Source organism: Oncorhynchus mykiss, chromosome 23 (genome assembly GCF_013265735.2).
Source record: "Oncorhynchus mykiss isolate Arlee chromosome 23, USDA_OmykA_1.1, whole genome shotgun sequence".
Classification (NCBI taxonomy): domain Eukaryota; kingdom Metazoa; phylum Chordata; class Actinopteri; order Salmoniformes; family Salmonidae; genus Oncorhynchus; species Oncorhynchus mykiss.
The window spans coordinates 23,140,525-23,160,839 of NC_048587.1; the positions used below are offsets into that span (position 1 = coordinate 23,140,525).

The window sequence follows — 20,315 nt, forward strand, 5'->3', positions numbered from 1 at the left end:
GCTGCACAGTACTGTCTTTTATCAATGGCGGTTATGATATCGTTTAGTACCTTGAGTGTGGCTGAGGTGCACCCGTGACCGGCTCGGAAACCAGATTGCACAGCGGAGAAGGTACAGTGGGATTCGAGATGGTCAGTGACCTGTTTGTTGACTTGGCTTTCGAAGACCTTAGATAGGCAGGGCAGGATGGATATAGGTCTGTAACAGTTTGGGTCCAGGGTGTCTCCCCCTTTGAAGAGGGGGATAACTGCGGCAGCTTTCCAATCCTTGGGGATCTCAGACGATATGAAAGAGAGGTTGAACAGGCTGGTAATAGGGGTTGCGACAATGGTGGCGGATAGTTTCAGAAATAGAGGGTCCAGATTGTCAAGCCCAGCTGATTTGTACGGGTCCAGGTTTTGCAGCTCTTTCAGAACATCTGCTATCTGGATTTGGGTAAAGGAGAACCTGGAGAGGCTTGGGCGAGGAGCAGCGGGGGGGGCGGGGCTGTTGGCCGAGGTTGAAGTAGCCAGGCGGAAGGCATGGCCAGCCGTTGAGAAATGCTCATTGAAGTTTTCGATAATCATGGATTTATCGGTGGTGACCGTGTTACCTAGCCTCAGTGCAGTGGGCAGCTGGGAGGAGGTGCTCTTGTTCTCCATTGACTTCACAGTGTCCCAGAACTTTTTGGAGTTGGAGCTACAGGATGCAAACTTCTGCCTGAAGAAGCTGGCCTTAGCTTTCCTGACTGACTGCGTGTATTGGTTCCGGACTTCCCTGAACAGTTGCATATCACGGGGACTATTCGATGCTATTGCAGTCCGCCACAGGATGTTTTTGTGCTGGTCGAGGGCAGTCAGGTCTGGGGTGAACCAAGGGCTGTATCTGTTCTTAGTTCTGCATTTTTTGAACGGAGCATGCTTATCTAAAATGGTGAGGAAGTTACTTTTAAAGAATGACCAGGCATCCTCAACTGACGGGATGAGGTCAATGTCCTTCCAGGATACCCGGGCCAGGTCGATTAGGAAGGCCTGCTCACAGAAGTGTTTTAGGGAGCGTTTGACAGTGATGAGGGGTGGTCGTTTGACTGCGGCTCCGTAGCGGATACAGGCAATGAGGCAGTGATCGCTGAGATCCTGGTTGAAGACAGCGGAGGTGTATTTGGAGGGCCAGTTGGTCAGGATGACGTCTATGAGGGTGCCCTTGTTTACAGAGTTAGGGTTGTACCTGGTGGGTTCCTTGATGATTTGTGTAAGATTGAGGGCATCTAGCTTAGATTGTAGGACTGCCGGGGTGTTAAGCATATCCCAGTTTAGGTCACCTAACAGAACAAACTCTGAAGCTAGATGGGGGGCGATCAATTCACAAATGGTGTCCAGGGCACAGCTGGGAGCTGAGGGAGGTCGGTAGCAGGCGGCAACAGTGAGAGACTTATTTCTGGAGAGAGTAATTTTCAAAATTAGTAGTTCGAACTGTTTGGGTATGGACCTGGAAAGTATGACATTACTTTGCAGGCTATCTCTGCAGTAGACTGCAACTCCTCCCCCTTTGGCAGTTCTATCTTGACGGAAGATGTTATAGTTGGGTATGGAAATCTCTGAATTTTTGGTGGCCTTCCTGAGCCAGGATTCAGACACAGCAAGGACATCAGGGTTAGCAGAGTGTGCTAGAGCAGTGAGTAAAACAAACTTAGGGAGGAGGCTTCTGATGTTGACATGCATGAAACCAAGGCTTTTTCGATCACAGAAGTCAACAAATGAGGGTGCCTGGGGACATGCAGGGCCTGGGTTTACCTCCACATCACCCGCGGAACAGAGAAGGAGTAGTATGAGAGTGCGGCTAAAGGCTATCAAAACTGGTCGCCTAGAGCGGTGGGGACAGAGAATAAGAGGAGCAGGTTTCTGGGCATGGTAGAATATATTCAGGGCATAATGCGCAGACAGGGGTATGGTGGGGTGCGGGTACAGCGGAGGTGATGATGAGAGAGGTTGTATCTCCATCACCCCTGGTGAAACAAAACCACGACTCATCAGTGAAGAGCACTCTTGACCAGTCCTGTCTGTTCCAGCGACGGTGGGTTTGTGCCATAGGCGACGTTGTTGCCGGTGTTGTCTGGTGAGAACCTGTCTTACAACAGGCCTACCAGCCCTCAGTCCAGCCTCTCTCAGCCTATTGCGGACAGTCTGAGCACTGATGGAAGGATAGTGCATTCCTGGTGTAACTTGGGCAGTTGTTGTTGCCATCCTGTACCTGTCCCACAGGTGTGATGTTCGGACATACTGATCCTGCGCAGGTGTTGTTACACGTTGTCTGCCACGGTGTGGATGATCAGCTGTCCGTACGTACTGTCTCCCTGTAGCGTTGTCTTAGCCGTCTCACAGTAAGGACATTGCAATGTATTGCCCTGGCCACATCTGCAGTCCTCATGCATCCTCTGGGCATCTTTCTTTTGGTGTTTTTCAGAGTCAGTAGAAAGGCCTCTTTAGTGTCCAAAGTTTTCATAACTGTGACCTTAATTGCCTACCATCTGTAAGCTGTTAGTGTCTTAATGAACATGCACCTGTGGAACCTTCATTAATTGTTTATGGTTCATTGAACAAGCATGGGAAACAGTGTTTAAACCCTTTAGAATGAAGATCTGTGAAGTTATTGTGATTTTTACGAATTATCTTTAAAAGACAGGGTCCTGAAAAGGGCTGTTTCTTTTTTTGCTGAGTTTAGTTATTATTCTGGTAATGATTTTGTTACATTCCAGCATTGACACTAATTCCTTCAACTAAGCATGGTCCTGTCTGAAGAGCATTGATTAGGCCATTAGTCAGAACCCCCTGCCATAGATCAACCACAGACGGATTACAGAACCTAAAATAAGCCAACCTAACAAACACATCCACTAAAACACACACACAGGGCCCTGGAGCCTCAATGAGTGACAGTGGCTCTTTCCAACTCGGGGTGACAGGCAGTCGAGCTTGAAATTAAAGCCCCTACCATCAACCAGAGGACAGGGCCTTACATACGTATGTGTGTGTGTGTGTTACAGGGGAGCTGGAGGCCGTCAGGGGTAGCAGACAGTTCTCCAGAAGACACTGGCAGGTTGTCTCAGGAGCTTCTTACTACTGGCCTTATCTGTGAGACCATTATTTAAAGCTGTCGAAAATTAAATCCACACTGAAAGTGCTTGAAGAACAAGTGGCTGTAGATAAAGTTGCACTCAACCACTCAAACAGGGTTAGGCTCAATATTTTTGTCATACCCATGATTTGATGATTGGCATGCCTATCTGATCCTAGATCTGTGGTTAAGGGGACAACTTCTACCTCTAGTGCTGATGAACAGTGCTCTGCTGCTTCCTGGTGGGGGCTGGATGCTGTACAGTCCAGGTTAGGTCGTGGCTAATCTCGTTCCCAGACATTTCCACCCAAATGGGCGAATAGGTCTGGTGGACCAACGCATCAAACTTGGCCAATACAGAAAGATAGGGATAAACTCCTGACGCATAGGCATTGGCTTAAAAAACGGCTTCCCCCTAACCCTCCCAAGTATGTGTCTTCTGCGCACCACAAGTTTCTGCCTCCATTTGGAGCCACGCCTCGCTGTCGTGTGATTCGCTAGAATTAAAGACAAATAATTTACTCAGTAAGGTCACTGAAATACAAGTCTATGCTCCCACTAAGGCCACATTTTAATTGTTGATGTACCAGGATTTTGTGCGCAATAGCCTGGGGACGAAGTTGGGTTGCAGCACTAGCTCTCACAGAAGACCAGCCGTGTTCAGATTAGTTAAGGACTGCAGGAACTCACACAGCACATGCAGTACATATTCTCCAAGCAAGAATGCCACATGCATACATACTAGGGGTGTACACCTTCCCTTTCAATGACAATTTGATACACATCTAGATATATGGTACAGCAATGATACGTTTTAGTTCAAAGCGAGTCGGTCGATTTGGTTTCATTAGAGGAACGAAACGATGCGGTCGATTTATTTTCATTAGAGGAACGAAACGATACGGTCGATTTGATTTCATTAAAGCAACCAAACGATGCGGTCGATTTGGTTTCATTAAAGGAACGAAACGATGCGGTCGATTTGGTTTCATTAGAGGAACGAAACGATGAGATTCAGTTCGATATGATGCGGTTCAATGCACTAACATTCATTTCCCATTCAAAACTGTAATCTGCTGCTGATGGAGCTCTGGATCTCTGAACTGGATGTGTGTGTGTGTGTGTGTGTGTGTGTGTGTGTGTGTGTGTGTGTGTGTGTGTGTGTGTGTCAATGATGTATATGTCTATTGTGAATGTAGGCACCTGGGCCTGTATCCATAAATAGCTTGCATCTTAGAATAGGAGTACATGTGGGGATACCACCCACACATCACACACCAATACTTGCCCATAAGTCATCAGGGAAGCTCAGAGCAGTGTGGTAAGTGAACAGAAATAGAATTCATCGATATCCTCTCAGACCAAATTAATCAAATTACTAAGCTACTTCTGTCACCTGAAGAAAATGAAGTGCAGTGGTATTATGGATAACACAAAGTACTGTTTGGTTGAGAGATCATCAGATTGAGCCTCCGTCAATTCCCTGACTCTCTTTCTCTCACAGAGTTAATGGGCTTATGTCACCACCTGTTGGCAATGACAGGAACAGTAGGCAGGTCTCGTGATGAGGACACAGAGAAGATTGCTTCTCTGACTCTCTCTGAACTGGCATGATTTTCTCTGTGTTGGTACAGCAAGCTTGGCACAGAGAAGCTCTCTCTCTCTCTCTCTCTCTCTCTCTCTCTCTCTCTCTCTCTCTCTCTCTCTCTCTCTCAGAGGCTAGGCCTACATTCGGTAGAGACAGAAGTTGGCTGCTCTCTCCTTCATGCAGCAGGCTGAGAGAGAGAGAGAGAGAGCTCTCCGTCCTCTTCCTCTTCCCGCCACTTGGCTTGGTGATTATGGTGATAGACGCATCCATTTAGAACGCATTATCTGTGGCAAACCTGTGGGAGCCAGATCCAATGGAACTGGATATTAGCCTCACACAACACCTTGTCGGATGTCCTGCAGGTAGACTTGTTTCTGCAACATCTCTCAAAATTTGGGAAACATCGTTCCAAATAGAGAGTGCCCCTTTTATGAACATGACATGCCATGCTGGATTGGCAGGTAGCCTAGCAGTTTTGAGCGTTGGGCCAGTAACTGAATGGTTGCTGGTTCAAATCCCAGAGCAGACTAGGTGAAAAATCTTTCGATGCGCGTTTGCGCAAGGCTGTTAACCCTAATTGCTACTGTAAGTCGCTCTGAATAAGAGCTTCATCTAAATGATACAAACGCAAAATGTAGACATACCCCGAGAAACACGTGCCAGTCCCAGCACAAGGGAGTAGGCTAGTTTAATGAGGTAAAGGCCAGCCTTCTTTTTTTTTAGCTATCACACTCTGACCATTATTTGCACTGTTTGTTTCTATGTTTTGTTTGGTCAGGGTGTGATATGAGTGGGCATTCTATGTTGCATGTCTAGTTAGTCTCTATGTATTTTGGCCTGATATGGTTCTCAATCAGTGGCAGGTGTTTGTCGTTGTCTCTGATTGGGAACCATATTTAGGTAGCCTGTTTTGTATTGTGGTTTGTGGGTTATTGTCTATGTGAAGTTGCATGTTTGCACTCAGTATTTATAGCGGTCACAGTCTTTTTGATATTTTGTTTGTTTGTTTGTTTGTCTGTTTGTTTGTTTGTTTGTTTGTTTGTTTAGTGTACTTTGTGTTTTTTTCTGTCTTTTCATTAAACGATGTATTCACATCACGCTGCGCTTTGGTCTCCTCACTACGACGATCGTGACATTAGCCTAGATAGGCTGACAAACCTCGACACATAGCAGAGGTACACAAAAAGACTGGTTCAATATTTGTACACATTCACGTGCCGCATGCACATGCGGTCACACCTGAGCATACAGGGCAGTTTGCACACTGTACAGAAACGGAGACACAGGCAGGCAGGGTGAAATTACACTGTAGGAGTCCAATCTGCCGGCCAACATCCTGTCTAATCACCATTATTACAGGTCTGTTACACATCGCTCTGGGTGCATAGGAACACACAGCCTAGCCCTCCTCTCCCTGTTTCACAGCAGTTACCCTTGTCACAGTGGTCAGTGGAGGTAAAGGACACAGATTTGGAGAACAGAGAATGACAGAAGTTGATTGAAGGAATAGGAGTGGTCATAGCTGTGGGAGTAGGGTTGCTAAGGGTGCTGAAGCACCCCCTGAATTATCTGAATACATTTTTTTTTACCATTTCCTACATTGCAGAACAATAGTGAAGACTTCAAAACTATGAAATAAACCCATATGGAAATATGTAATAACCAAAACAAAGTGTTAACCAAATCAAAATCTATTTTAAATGTGAGATTCTTCAAAGTAGCCACCCTTTGCCTTGATGACAGCTTTGCACGCTCTGGGCACTCTCTCAACCAGCTTCATGAGGTAGTCACCTGGAATGCATTTAAATTGTGCCTTGTTAAAAGTTCATTTGTGGAATTTCTTTCCTTCTTAATGCGTTTGAGTCCATCAGTTGTCTTGTGACAATGTAGGTATACAGTGTAGGTATACAGAAGATAGGCCTATTTGGTAAAAGACCAAGTCCATATTATGGCAATATCAGCTCAAATAAGCAAAGAGAAACAACAGTCCATCATTACTTTTGACAGACCTTCATGTATTATCCTGAACATTTCAAGAACGTTGAAGGTTTCTTCAAGTGCAGATGCAAAAACCATCAAGCGCTATGATGAAACTGGCTCTCATGAGGACCGCCACAGGAAAGGAAGACCCAGAGTTACGTTTAATAGAGAGGATAAGTTCAATAGAGTTACCAGCCTCAGAAATTGCAACCCAGATAAATGGGTCAAAGAGTTCAAGTAAGAGACACATCTCAACATCAAGTGTTCAGAGGAGACCGCATGAATCAGGCCTTCATGGTCAAACTGCTGGAAAGAATCCACTAACAGACACCAATAAGAAGATACTTGCTTGGGCCAAGCAATGGACATTAGACCAGTGGAAATCTGTCGTTTGGTCTGATGAGTCCAAATCGGAATGTCCGATTAATTAGGACAGATTTCTAGTTTTCATAACAAATCGGTAATTGGCATTTTTGGACACCGATCATGACCGATTACATTGCACTCGACGAGACTGTGTGGCAGGCTGACTACCTGTTATGAGAGTGCAGCAAGGAGCCAAGGTAAGGTGCTAGCTAGCATTAAACGTATCTTATAAAAAAAACAATCAATCTTAACATAATTACTAGTTAACTACACATGGTTGATTATATTAATAGTTAATCTAGCTTGTCCTATGTGGCATATAATCGACGCGGTGCCTGTTAAATGTGTCATTGAATCACAGCCTACTTCGCAAAACGGGTAATTTAACAAGTGCATTCGCAAAAAAAGCTTGTGTATTGATTTTAAGAAAGGCGTAGATGTTTATGGTTAGGTACACATTGGTGACAGTTGCACCAACGTGTACCTAACCATAAACATCAACGCCTTTCTTTAAAATCAATACACAAGTATATATTTTTAAACCTGCATATTTAGTTAATATTGCCTGCTAACATGAATTTCTTTTAACTAGGGAAATTAAGACACTTATCTTGCGTTCTGTGCAACAGAGTCAGGGTATATGCAGCAGTTTGGGCTGCCTGGCTTGTTGCAAACTGTGTGAAGACTATTTATTCCTAACAAAGACAGCCAACTTCGCCAAACGGGGGATGATTTAACAAAAGCGCATTTGCGAAAAAAGCACAATCATTGCACGAATGTACAGTGGGGCAAAAAAGTATTTAGTCAGCCACAAATTGTGCAAGTTCTCCCACTTAAAAATATGAGAGAGGCCTGTAATTTTCATCATAGGTACACTTCAACTATGACAGACAAAATGAGAAGGAAAAAAATCCAGAAAATCACATTGTAGGATTTTAATGAATTTATTTGCAAATATTAAATAAGTATTTGGTCACCTACAAAAGTTTATCTCAATACTTTGTTATATACCCTTAACCGTCCCATGAGGGGGACACCGATTCTGTAGAGGTAAACCCCAAAGGGTAGCTCTAGATACATCAATTCTCTAATAGGTGCTGTCCAGCTTATAGTTTTTTTTCTGACAGTTGAAGATCTGACGTTGTTTTAAAGGTACAAAGCCAACATCTTTTTACAAAGTTTGTCTATGTTGAACTCTGGTTACCATGATTACAATCCTGTGGTTGAAATTTCACCCTCAAAATAACGTTGATGACTTTTTTTCAAATCCAATGTATTTGACTGTACGTTTGTTTATTCCATGTGTAACTATGTGTTGTTTGTGTCGCACTGCTTTGCTTTATCTTGGCCAGGTCGCAGTTGTAAATGAGAACGTGTTAACAACTGGCCTACCTGGTTAAATAAAGGTGAAATAAATAAATAAATACAAATGTGTTTTCTGACGTTTTAAACTCTCAACTATACAAGTAAATTCTTATTCTCACCACTAGGTGACTCTCTTTACCAAGACACTATTCCCCTCATTTCAAAAGTTTCTACATGACGTGTTAATGGAAAAATCCGTTTCTATATATTTTCTACCGCAGTCTCAAAACATAAACTGTAGCCTCCTTTTCTAATTACACATTTATATACATCCCACCACAATTTGAGATATTTCTTGATATTCAATAATCTTCAGGTTTTACTTGTATAATTGATTATTGAAGATTGTGCCTCGTGTGCTTAGTGCAACAATATTGCAATATCACAACCCAAAATATATATATATATATATATATATATATATTTTATTTTTTTGTCTTTGTTAACAATAGCCTCAAAATATGTCAAATCATGTCAATTATGGACTGTCATCGCTTGAATCCATGATTTTGAGAGTGTTAACGTGTCCTGTCTGTCTCTCTGATATTTGAGACCATCTGTCAAAGAAAAGTGTTGTTCTGCAGGAATGATCAAGTAGGGAGGTAAAGGTGGTCCAACCATAGGGCTTCGTCGTCCAACTCAGCTGACTCCGTGGCTGTGAAGATGAGTCATGATGACTGCTCATGGAAAGGTGAGATTCATTATACTCAACCCAGTAGCAGTAAAAAAAAAACGATATGACATGTACAGTGCCTTGCGAAAGTATTCGGCCCCCTTGAACTTTGCGACCTTTTGCCACATTTCAGGCTTCAAACATAAAGATATAAAACTGTATTTTTTTGTGAAGAATCAACAACAAGTGGGACACAATCATGAAGTGGAACGACATTTACTGGATATTTCAAACTTTTTTAACAAATCAAAAACTGAAAAATTGGACGTACAAAATTATTCAGCCCCTTTACTTTCAGTGCAGCAAACTCTCTCCAGAAGTTCAGTGAGGATCTCTGAATGATCCAATGTTGACCTAAATGACTAATGATGATAAATACAATCCACCTGTGTGTAATCAAGTCTCCGTATAAATGCACCTGCACTGTGATAGTCTCAGAGGTCCGTTAAAAGCGCAGAGAGCATCATGAAGAACAAGGAACACACCAGGCAGGTCCGAGATACTGTTGTGAAGACGTTTAAAGCCGGATTTGGATACAAAAAGATTTCCCAAGCTTTAAACATCCCAAGGAGCACTGTGCAAGCGATAATATTGAAATGGAAGGAGTATCAGACCACTGCAAATCTACCAAGACCTGGCCGTCCCTCTAAACTTTCAGCTCATACAAGGAGAAGACTGATCAGAGATGCAGCCAAGAGGCCCATGATCACTCTGGATGAACTGCAGAGATCTACAGCTGAGGTGGGAGACTCTGTCCATAGGACAACAATCAGTCGTATATTGCACAAATCTGGCCTTTATGGAAGAGTGGCAAGAAGAAAGACATTTCTTAAAGATATCCATAAAAAGTGTTGTTTAAAGTTTGCCACAAGCCACCTGGGAGACACACCAAACATGTGGAAGAAGGTGCTCTGGTCAGATGAAACCAAAATGTAACTTTTGGCAACAATGTAAAACGTTATGTTTGGCGTAAAAGCAAAACAGCTGAACACACCATCCCCACTGTCAAACATGGTGGTGGCAGCATCATGGTTTGGGCCTGCTTTTCTTCAGCAGGGACAGGGAAGATGGTTAAAATTGATGGGAAGATGGATGGAGCCAAATACAGGACCATTCTGGAAGAAAACCTGATGGAGTCTGCAAAAGACCTGAGACTGGGACGGAGATTTGTCTTCCAACAAGACAATGATCCAAAACATAAAGCAAAATCTACAATGGAATGGTTCAAAAATAAACATATCCAGGTGTTAGAATGGCCAAGTCAAAGTCCAGACCTGAATCCAATCGAGAATCTGTGGAAAGAACTGAAAACTGCTGTTCACAAATGCTCTCCATCCAACCTCACTGAGCTCGAGCTGTTTTGCAAGGAGGAATGGGAAAAAATGTCAGTCTCTCGATGTGCAAAACTGATAGAGACATACCCCAAGCGACTTACAGCTGTAATCGCAGCAAAAGGTGGCGCTACAAAGTATTAACTTAAGGGGGCTGAATAATTTTGCACGCCCAATTTGTCAGTTTTTGATTTGTTAAAAAAGTTTGAAATATCCAATAAATGTCGTTCCACTTCATGATTGTGTCCCACTTGTTGTTGATTCTTCACAAAAAAATACAGTTTTATATCTTTATGTTTGAAGCCTGAAATGTGGCAAAAGGTCGCAAAGTTCAAGGGGTCCGAATACTTTCGCAAGGCACTGTATATATAAAATAAATATTTTTTTAATGGATAGCCAGAGGCACACTCCAACATTCAGGCATCATTTACAAACGAAGCATGTATGATTAGTGAGTCAGCCAGATCAGAGGCAGTAGTGATGACCAGGAATGTTCTGTTGATAAGTGCGTGAATTGGACCATTTTCCTGTCCTGCTAAGCATTCATAATGTAACAAGTACTAATCTATGTAAAAAAAATTATATTAAAACAGCATGCATGATCAGAAGGATAGCTAAATATTTAACAGGGGGAAACAAAAATAAAATCAGCAAATAACACAAGCATTAATTGAGAGTCAGGTGAGGGGCGACATCTGGAGAGAGAAAAATCATGCTTTGTGGTATTTTGCGAAGGCTCTATGTTAAACAGATCACACTATACGTTTTTGTGCGTGTAGATATGGTTGTCCTTGTTTGATAGACCCATTGGACGTCTTTCAGCGATGTTCCTATCAGTGAATTCATTGCTAAATATACAAGCTGACACAGTTTTTCCACTCTCTGTAAGGGTTTTCCTGTGGTGAAGTAGAGGCGGACCAAAACGCAGCGTGATTATATTGATTCATGTTTAATAAACAAAGATAAACACTACAAAACAATAAACGTGGAAAACCAAAAACAGCCCTGTCTGGTGCAAAACACAGAGACAGGAACAATCACCCACAAACACACAGTGAAACCCAGGCTACCTAAGTATGATTCTCAATCAGAGACAACTACTGACTTCAAATTGTTTCCTTTCAAATGTTACCAAGATAATGCATATCCTTGCTTCAGGGCCTGAGCTACAGGCAGTTAGATTTGGGTATGTCATTTTAGGGGAAATTTGAAAAAAGGGGTCCAATCCTTAAGAGGTTCAGCCATCACTAGCACATTAGAGGCTGCTGCATATAGGCATAGACTAGAAATCACTGGCCACTTTATTAAGGAATGGAACACTTAATAATGTTTACATATCTGGCATTACTCACCTCATATGTATACTGTATTCTATACTTCTATGGTATCTTAGTCACTTAATAATGTTTACATATCTGGCATTACTCACCTCATATGTATACTGTATTCTATACTTCTATGGTATCTTAGTCACTTAATAATGTTTACATATCTGGCATTACTCATCTCATATGTATACTGTATTCTATACTTCTATGGTATCTTAGTCACTTAATAATGTTTACATATCTGGCATTACTCACCTCATATGTATACTGTATTCTATACTTCTATGGTATCTTAGTCACTTAATAATGTTTACATATCTGGCATTACTCACCTCATATGTATACTGTATTCTATACTTCTATGGTATCTTAGTCACTTAATAATGTTTACATATCTTGCATTTCTCATAATTTGTATATACTGTATTCTATGCTATTCTACTGTATCTTAGTCCTTTACTGCTCTGACATCGCTCATCCATGTATGTATATAGTCTTAATTCATTCCTACTTAGATTTGTGTGTATTGGGTATATATAGTGTAATTTGTTAACTATTACTTGTTAGGTATTACTGCACTGTCGGAGCTTGAAGCGCAAGCATTTCGCTACACCCGCACTAACATCTGTTAAACACGTGTATGTGACCAATCATATTTTGATTTGCTTTGATTTTAAGCACCATGTTCCCCTTATCCTACAGTCGATGGAGAAACCAATTTGAGTGTTCAGAGATAACACTTCCGTTATTCCGACTGGCATGGAAGGTGCTAGAGTCTACGGAGGTTTAAGGATAATTCGTCTGAAACTAGGGAATTTGGTGCAGTGTGCTTCCTCATTGCTTGCACCCGGTTCAGCTTAATCGAACTCCATCATTGTCCGAAACGAGGCGGGGCTTAAATTCCAATGGGATGAGTTTCCTCCTGCTACGTCACTCTGGGATAGGCTGCTAGCACTCCACCGAACTAGTACGCTGTCAGCGGTGTTTCAGGGCTGGATAGGCACCTACGGCCTCGGAAAACTATTGCAAAATATATATATATAAAAAATAATCGCACATATCCGTGTTATTTGATCGGTTTGGGTAATGGTCAGGCAATAATTTGAGATTCGAACGCAATGCGTTTCCGTCCACGACTACCAACTTCTAAGCAATACAATCGCCACTAAAAACTTTATTTTCCAGAAGGCCTTGCATTTTGTTACAACAGGTCCACGGCATAGGAAGAGAGGAGACTGATTAGGCAATTAGACAACGAAATACATTGTATTATCTTTGGCCTTTTTTACAATTGAACAACAAGAAGAGAACTCATCTACACGATTATATCGGACAGGCTACGGGACAGGATCAGGAATAAAAATACATTGAGCTACAACGCCACCAGCTCTCCTAGATACTACGATACAAGGAATTATTTAACTGGTTAAATGCGGTACGAGGCTAAAATGATGCCGGTGAGAATTTCTGCCTTAAATTGCTTGAAAAAAGTTGTCACTATACTCGCCTATTTGCTTCTATGGTAGAGATATCTAACTCAACATTGTAGCGTTCTCGTCGGGCATTAAATTGACACATGGGGCCTACCCATACTGTTGGTTACATTGTTGTGATCTCCACCAATGTGTTTTCAGATATAAAGAAACACTCCGGTTGCATTACACGTTATACATTACAATTTAAACCGTTTTCTATGTATGTATGTATGTATTGTGTGTGACTTTCTGTTGGGTTGATTCAAATGAATGGTAGGCTGCCTAATTCATGACAAAGTATAGACATTTAACAGATTTTCAGATAGTGTTCGTTCTTTTAAAAACGGCAAGTCTTGATGTTTTTGTAGAGCCTGCTAGGCTAAAAGTTTTATGGTGGGAAGCCTTTTAATTATTTATTCACTAGGAAGCTATTATTATTGTTTACCTTGGAAAAACCCATCCACAGCACTAAGGACTTGCAGAGAAGCCTAATGCATAATCAATCACCCAAGTGTCTACATTTGTCCATAGGAGATTGAGCATTTCTCATCGATCTTTGTTCAAAAGCTCATTTAATCGGATAGTTTTGACACAGATACATAATTTTGAACGTGGCAGTTATTGTTTTTCCTTGAACAAGTCACCAACCAACTCTGTAGTAGAGGGCTGCATTCCCGACATTTAATTGCAGGTCCCAACAGATCATTTCCGCGCGGTCTTTTTTTACATGCTACGGGCGGTCAGACAGAACTTTGGGATGAAACAATTTTTTTCTACCTATTGTTTTAAAAGCTGCTCTGTTCCTTTATTCAAAGACTCAGAATTGGCTGCGTCAAGTTCAGTAGCCATTATAGCCTGATGAAGTCTGTCGAAACATTGGTTATTCAATTATTGCATCGGAGCTCCTAGAGTGCGGCTATATCAGAGATACTGACGAGATGCTTGTGTTTCCGCCCTAAGAATGGAATTTGTTGACCACAGAGCGAACGGCGGGCTGTCAAACTCACGCCTACTCCTAGCTTGGAATTGTTAGATACATCCTGTCATTTGAATACTTTTGTATATTCGGTGAGGGGTGTTGACGTCATCTGTCTGTGTTCCTTGGAGAGTGAGATGTTATGCTACCTTTCTGAATATGCAAAGACAACTTCAAATTACAACAGCCCCCCCCCCCCCCCCCCCATACAAAAACTGCTTGCTTAATAATTATCTGCTTAAAGTGGACAGAGTGAACCCTCTTGCTTTGCCTCTCCTCTGGCTATATGATGAAAGAGTAGGCTGCCTTTGTCTATGCATGGGTGTAGAATCAGGTGGCAGTTATCTTTTCAAAGGAAATTAACTAAACAAATGATTAGGCAATAGTGAACTACATTGCCTAGAAATAAATATTGATCCCTATCTGAAAATCGTCCCACTACTAAAAGACAAGTTTTGCAAATAGCCTATCTCAAGAGAAAGTGCAAGTGTCCGTTCTCTCTCAAACTCTGCTCTCTTCAAACTGCATCTAGCCTATTGGCTGATATAGCCCAGTAATACCGATAGCCTAATATATTGGGCCATGTGAGAATCTCTGGTAATTTAACCTAATTTAACCTAAACTACTGTTGGCACATTTTGATTTTGCCTTTAGGGTGCAAAATTGCTGGGACCATGGTTGGCAAGTGAGCTGTGTCACATACACCTAAAATAACATTGCAGGACTGTGGTTGGGTTCGGGCGCGGGTGGGAGTTGGACAAAAAGCGAGTGGGTACGGAATAAAAAGCTGCTGACAGGAGTGGGATGAAGTGATCATTCCCACACATACCAGTTGGTAATGTGGACCCCTGCCAACATGAGAGATCCATTCCTTTTGCTGCAGTGCTGAGCTCCATCTTTCATCACTTTTATTGAAATTGAGTATTACTTACTATACAGACAGGTATCCTGCAGTGTGTGCATCTCTCCCCCTCATTCCAGTAACTGGATGAGTGAGTGAATGATTCATGTTGTCAGGCAGCAGTGACAGAGTACTCTCAGGATGACTCCCGTCTGCTAGATATGACCTAGCGCCACTATTCACACCCAGCCATTTATCACCAACCTCCATTCACATGGAGATCAATATATATATCCTTATTCTTACCATACCATGTAGCTCTTTATAGGCATAGGAGACCTTGGGCCCACTGGGGTGTGTCCGTATGTGCACATCTTTTTGGTGTGTTAGCATCTACTCTGTGCTATTAGTACGATCAGCATAATCCCTATCACAATATAGCCACAGAACATGAGGTATGGTCTGTGCTTGTACAGTTCTCTGTGGGAGTTAGAATGTAGCAGCATTGTGGCTGGCTTGAGTGGGGGAGGGTGATAAAGGGGGTAACTGTTTTCTTAAGACAATGGGCAGTGACTCTTTATGATAGTATGGAATAGGTGATTATGTGTGTCTTGTCGGTCTATGAAAAGAGATGCTCTCCATTTGTTGGCCCATTGTGGGTGTAGGCTAGTTGCACACAATAGTTTTACTCTGATTTACCTTCTCTCACAGCTAGCAGTGATTAACACATTTGGTATTGAGCTGTGTACACCGTTTTGTAATCAAAGCTTGTTTTTCTGCAGGTTTATTTTAGGGAGGTTAGTGCCATGTTACAGTTTGAGGGTACAGAGGTAATACTCTGGTTAGCCTAACTTTCTTTATTGGCCAAATCTCATGTTGAATTATTAAAAAATGTATACTGTTACAATGAGTTCTTAAACCTATACACATTTGTTCCTAAACAGCAAGGAAGTGTTCAATGTTGACTTAAACATATTGTCTTAATCAACCAAAACAACAACCACATCAAACTAGGCTTGTGGTGATATAAGGGCGGGAAAATTAGGTAATGATGTGGGCAGCCCTGCTCTACTTTGCTGTATGTATTTGTATTGTCTTAGTCCAGACAGTGTAAAATATTTAAGCAATAAGGCCCGAGGGGGTGTGTTGTGGCCAATATACCACGGCTAAGGGCTGTTCTGCCTGGAAGCAGCCCTTAGCCGTGGTATATTCACCATATACCACAAGCCCCGAGGTGCCTTATTGCTATTATTAACTGGTTACCAATGTAATTAGAAGAGTAAAAATACATGTTTTGTCATATCCATGGTATACGGTCTGATATACCACTGCTTTCAACCAATCAGTATACTGTGCTCCAACCACAGTTTTATAAATATATTCATTAACTTTAAGCCTGAGACCCAAATTAGAAATTCTGTGTTTTCCTGGGACCCAAGTTTTCGAAAACATGCAACTATATGTACATATTGGTACATTTCATTGCCCTTATGCCCATTAACAATGCAACAGACTAATAACAATTAAATGAAATATCCATAAATAGCTATTCATGTTTATTTTTCCCCCTTAGAAACACTCTTACTTATCTGTCTAGGTTGGAACTGTTGCTGTTAAAATGCAATAAATAATTACAATTCCTAACTGATTGATCACATCAATCAGATGTAGACCAGAAAACACACTCACAGTCCTAATGAGAGGTATGTGTGGCTGGTTGAAGTTTTCAACAAGCAGGTATATTCTGGGCTCAGGTTTTGACAGTGCAATTCTGAGGTCATGCTCAGCATGGAGTCTGTTTCTTAACTATGCCAGAGTTGAGAACCTTGACTCTTATAGGTTTCTGGTGCCAAACTGGATCAGAACATCTACTGCTTTCTCAGCTAGGCAGGAGACTGCTTCCTGCTGTAGATGAGCAACCCATAACTGTGCGTGTTTGCCTCATCTTGCTCAATCAGTGTATTCCAGTTCAGAATAAAAATTATTACTTGTATTTTAACAGCAACAGTTTTTTTCCCATCTTCATCTGTACTGTTACTTAGTGAACACTAGCAGTAGCTAGATAGCTTGCTTTGGATAAAGTTAGGTAGCTAGCTATTAGTTGTGTACAAGGGGATTGTTCGAAAGATAAAGTCGCATCGACTACTATGAGAAATAGTACTCCCTTCTGCTTATCGTCCGTCACCTGTTATAAAATGACAAAAATGCCTTGCCAGCTGATTTACTTTTCCACTGTCGAAGCACTGTTTCCTGAATTCTGCCCTGTTCTGAAAGAACTCTGGGTTTACCGTCATGTTGTGGATGTTTGGTCAGGACCTGTCATTTTAATCTGTTCGTTTTGAGAGACTCATTACTAAGCACTTCCCTGTACAAAACATTGTGGGCGCTCCTCGTTATTTCTCAAAGTGTGTATTAACCAAGAGAAACACATCGCTGTATTTGAGTTTCATGACAATTGAGCTCAGTCAGAACTTGTGGCTAACTTGAGTCCATTGCATGATGGCGAGTGGGAATGACAAGCCAGTGGCTGACAGCGCATCATCTGCTGCTAAAAAAAATTACAGAAAAAAGTTGTGGTAAACCGAAGCACACCGGCATGTTCCACCCACTCCCGCAGCTGCCAAACTGAGCAGAGACACTGCTGCTAAGCAGAGAGCGCACTGGAACAGAGTGCAGTTGCACTTGGCCAAAATCAATTCCAGTAATTAATGAAATATTTATACATTTATTGTAACACGTTGCGATCCACCATTAACAGGTTTGCGACCCACTTTGCGTCGTGACCCATTTTTTTTTTTTTTAAAGGCTGACATATAACATGGCATTTATGAATACTAGTTTCTGATTGGCTTGAATGGCATTCTACAGCGTGTATTATTTCCATTTAATGCACGGTATAATTGTATGGTTTTGAAGTGCTTATATGTTATTTCGATCTTCATATTAGCGAGGTAGGATGATGGTTTGTTAGCTGAACTAGCAAGTCTGTTTTGTATGGTTACCAAGGCAACTACTCTAGCTAGTAAACATATTAGCTACTTCAGTGGATGTTGTCACCTTTTATACTGGCAAATGAATACATTTCTAACGGCAAATATGTTCATTTATAGCGATGGTATCAAAGGGATAATCAACTCAGGGCTCTGTGTTCTCTAGAAAAGAATGCAATGCCATGGAAGGTCATGCGTTGTGGAACACACTTTCCACGTCTAGTACTATTTTCCAGAGAACATAGCCGCTCTTTGAGTGTCCCTAGACATTTTGGGACAGAAAGACACTTTCAGTGTAAACGTAAAAGACTGAAACAGATATAAAGTATGTAGAAAAGATGATGGACCTATACAACAGCCAGGGTTGGTCAGAGGAATTTGGGTCCCACACTCACTCACCTGTGCCAATGATCTCGTTATACTTTATCCTGCTCATTCCAAATTCGGTTTAATAAAGCGGTTAAAACCTCTTAAGGATCTGACCCTTTTTTTTCTTCAATTTTCGCCTAAAATTACAGAATTTGCTAACTGCCTGTAGCTCAGGACTTGAAGCAAGGATATGCATATTCTTGATACCATTTTAAAGGAAGCACTTTGAAGTTTGTGGAAATGTGAAGTTTTAATGTAGGAGAATATCACACATTAGATCTGGTAAAACATAATACAAAGAAATAAAGTGTTTTTTTCCTCCATCTTTGAAATGCAAGAAAAAGGCCTTACTATAATATTGTAGTTTAGGCGCAATTTAGATTTTGGCCACTGCGCAATGTTTCAGATTGATCCAGTGATCCGTTGCAATACTGGACCATATTTGTGCAGAATTGGTGCTGAATTAGTCAGTTGATACGCTTTCAAGTACATAACTATAGAGAACATACAAAAATGATATGGTAATACAAGATGTAAGTTTACACACTACCAGGAATGTCATACATGATGGATCATTAGCTTTATACACTAACTTTCACACATCTAGATGGCCCGGGCGTGGTGGGTGTGGAGACAGCAGGGATTCAAACCGTAGAACCCAGTTCTTATATTTGAATATAAAAATTGATTTTATCAATCAAAACTATACTACATTTTATCTCTGGGACCCTCAGGATGACAAATCAGAGCAAGATTACTGTATGTAAATACATTATTTACCTTCAGAGGTGAATGTATCAAAACAGTTGCCATGATACATGTGTTGTTGTTGTGCACTCTCCTCAAACAATAGCATGGTCATTTTTCACTGTACTAGCTACTGTATATTGGACAGTGCAGTTAGATTAACAAGAATTTAAGCTTTCTGCCCATATAAGACATGTCCATGAAATGTTTCTGTTACTTACAATGTCATGCTAATTACATTAGTGCACGTTAGCTCAACCGATCCCGTTGAGGTTAACTTGTCCCTTCAACTCATTTGCCTAGTTAAATAAATAAAAAAACAGTTTGTCTAGGATAGGGAAGAATAAGATTCTTGTTCGTTGGCTCATTCTGATTTCTCTGATTTCTCTTTTCTCTTGTAGAAGGCTCATAGTTGCCTCGCATCACAATATAATATGCAGAATGGAGAGACCATGAAAGGAGGAGTTTGGAGGGAAACATGGTGCAGTGCAGACAGAGACTGGAGGTTATGCTGAATATAAGTAGGGAGTGACGTAGCCTACTGCAGACTACAGCACAAGTTGTTAGCTACCGCTCTCACCAATGACTTTCTCTCCTCTGTCTTCCCCTTTAGTGGAGGTAGATGAACAGGATTAATGCACAGAGTATTCTGCCATGCGTAGATGAAAAGGAATAATGTAAAGAGTATTCTGCCATGAGTAGATGAAAAGGAATAATGTATAGATTATTTTGCAATTCGTTTTTGAAGGACTGCCCAGCTGGAGCAGAGCCAAGTCTTCAGGCCCAGAGTTCTGCAGAGAGGACGGAAAAACAGATGCACACACCGAGCGATGCAGCCTGTCTTGATGCGGTCTATTGACTTCCTTAGAGGGGGCTTGCTCAACAAGACCTAGCTGGATCGCTTTATCACCCCAGAATATATGTAATGGACAGAGACTGTGTGTGCTTGCATATGTGCGTGTGGGACCTGGCAGCATGTTGTAGGTAACTCTGACTAGGTGCACACGGTGGTATTGATGTTTGCTCTCTAAGCAGGCCTTTAGTTAATTTGACATTGAAGTCTATAGCTCTTACTGTGCCTCGTGTTTAGTCCTGGGGATCTGCTAATGGAAACTGCTAAGGGGACAGTTTTGATACCCCCCCCCCCATACAGTAGTATTGACCCTTATTTTGCGGGACATTGTAGCCTAGAC

The 20,315-nt window shown here is 41.6% G+C and overlaps 1 protein-coding gene across 2 annotated transcripts in view; it reads left to right on the top strand.

The window, feature by feature from the left end:
- The first annotated feature begins 12,673 nt into the window (after positions 1-12,673).
- Positions 12,674-20,315, top strand: part of LOC110502460 (apoptosis-stimulating of p53 protein 2) — a 54,168-nt gene continuing 46,526 nt past the window's right edge. For both annotated transcript variants that reach the window (XM_021580484.2, XM_021580486.2), the window contains exon 1: positions 12,674-13,181. In XM_021580484.2, coding sequence (XP_021436159.2) covers positions 13,155-13,181 — 27 coding nt within the window. In that variant the 5' untranslated portion in view covers positions 12,674-13,154. The remainder of the gene's footprint in view (positions 13,182-20,315) is intronic.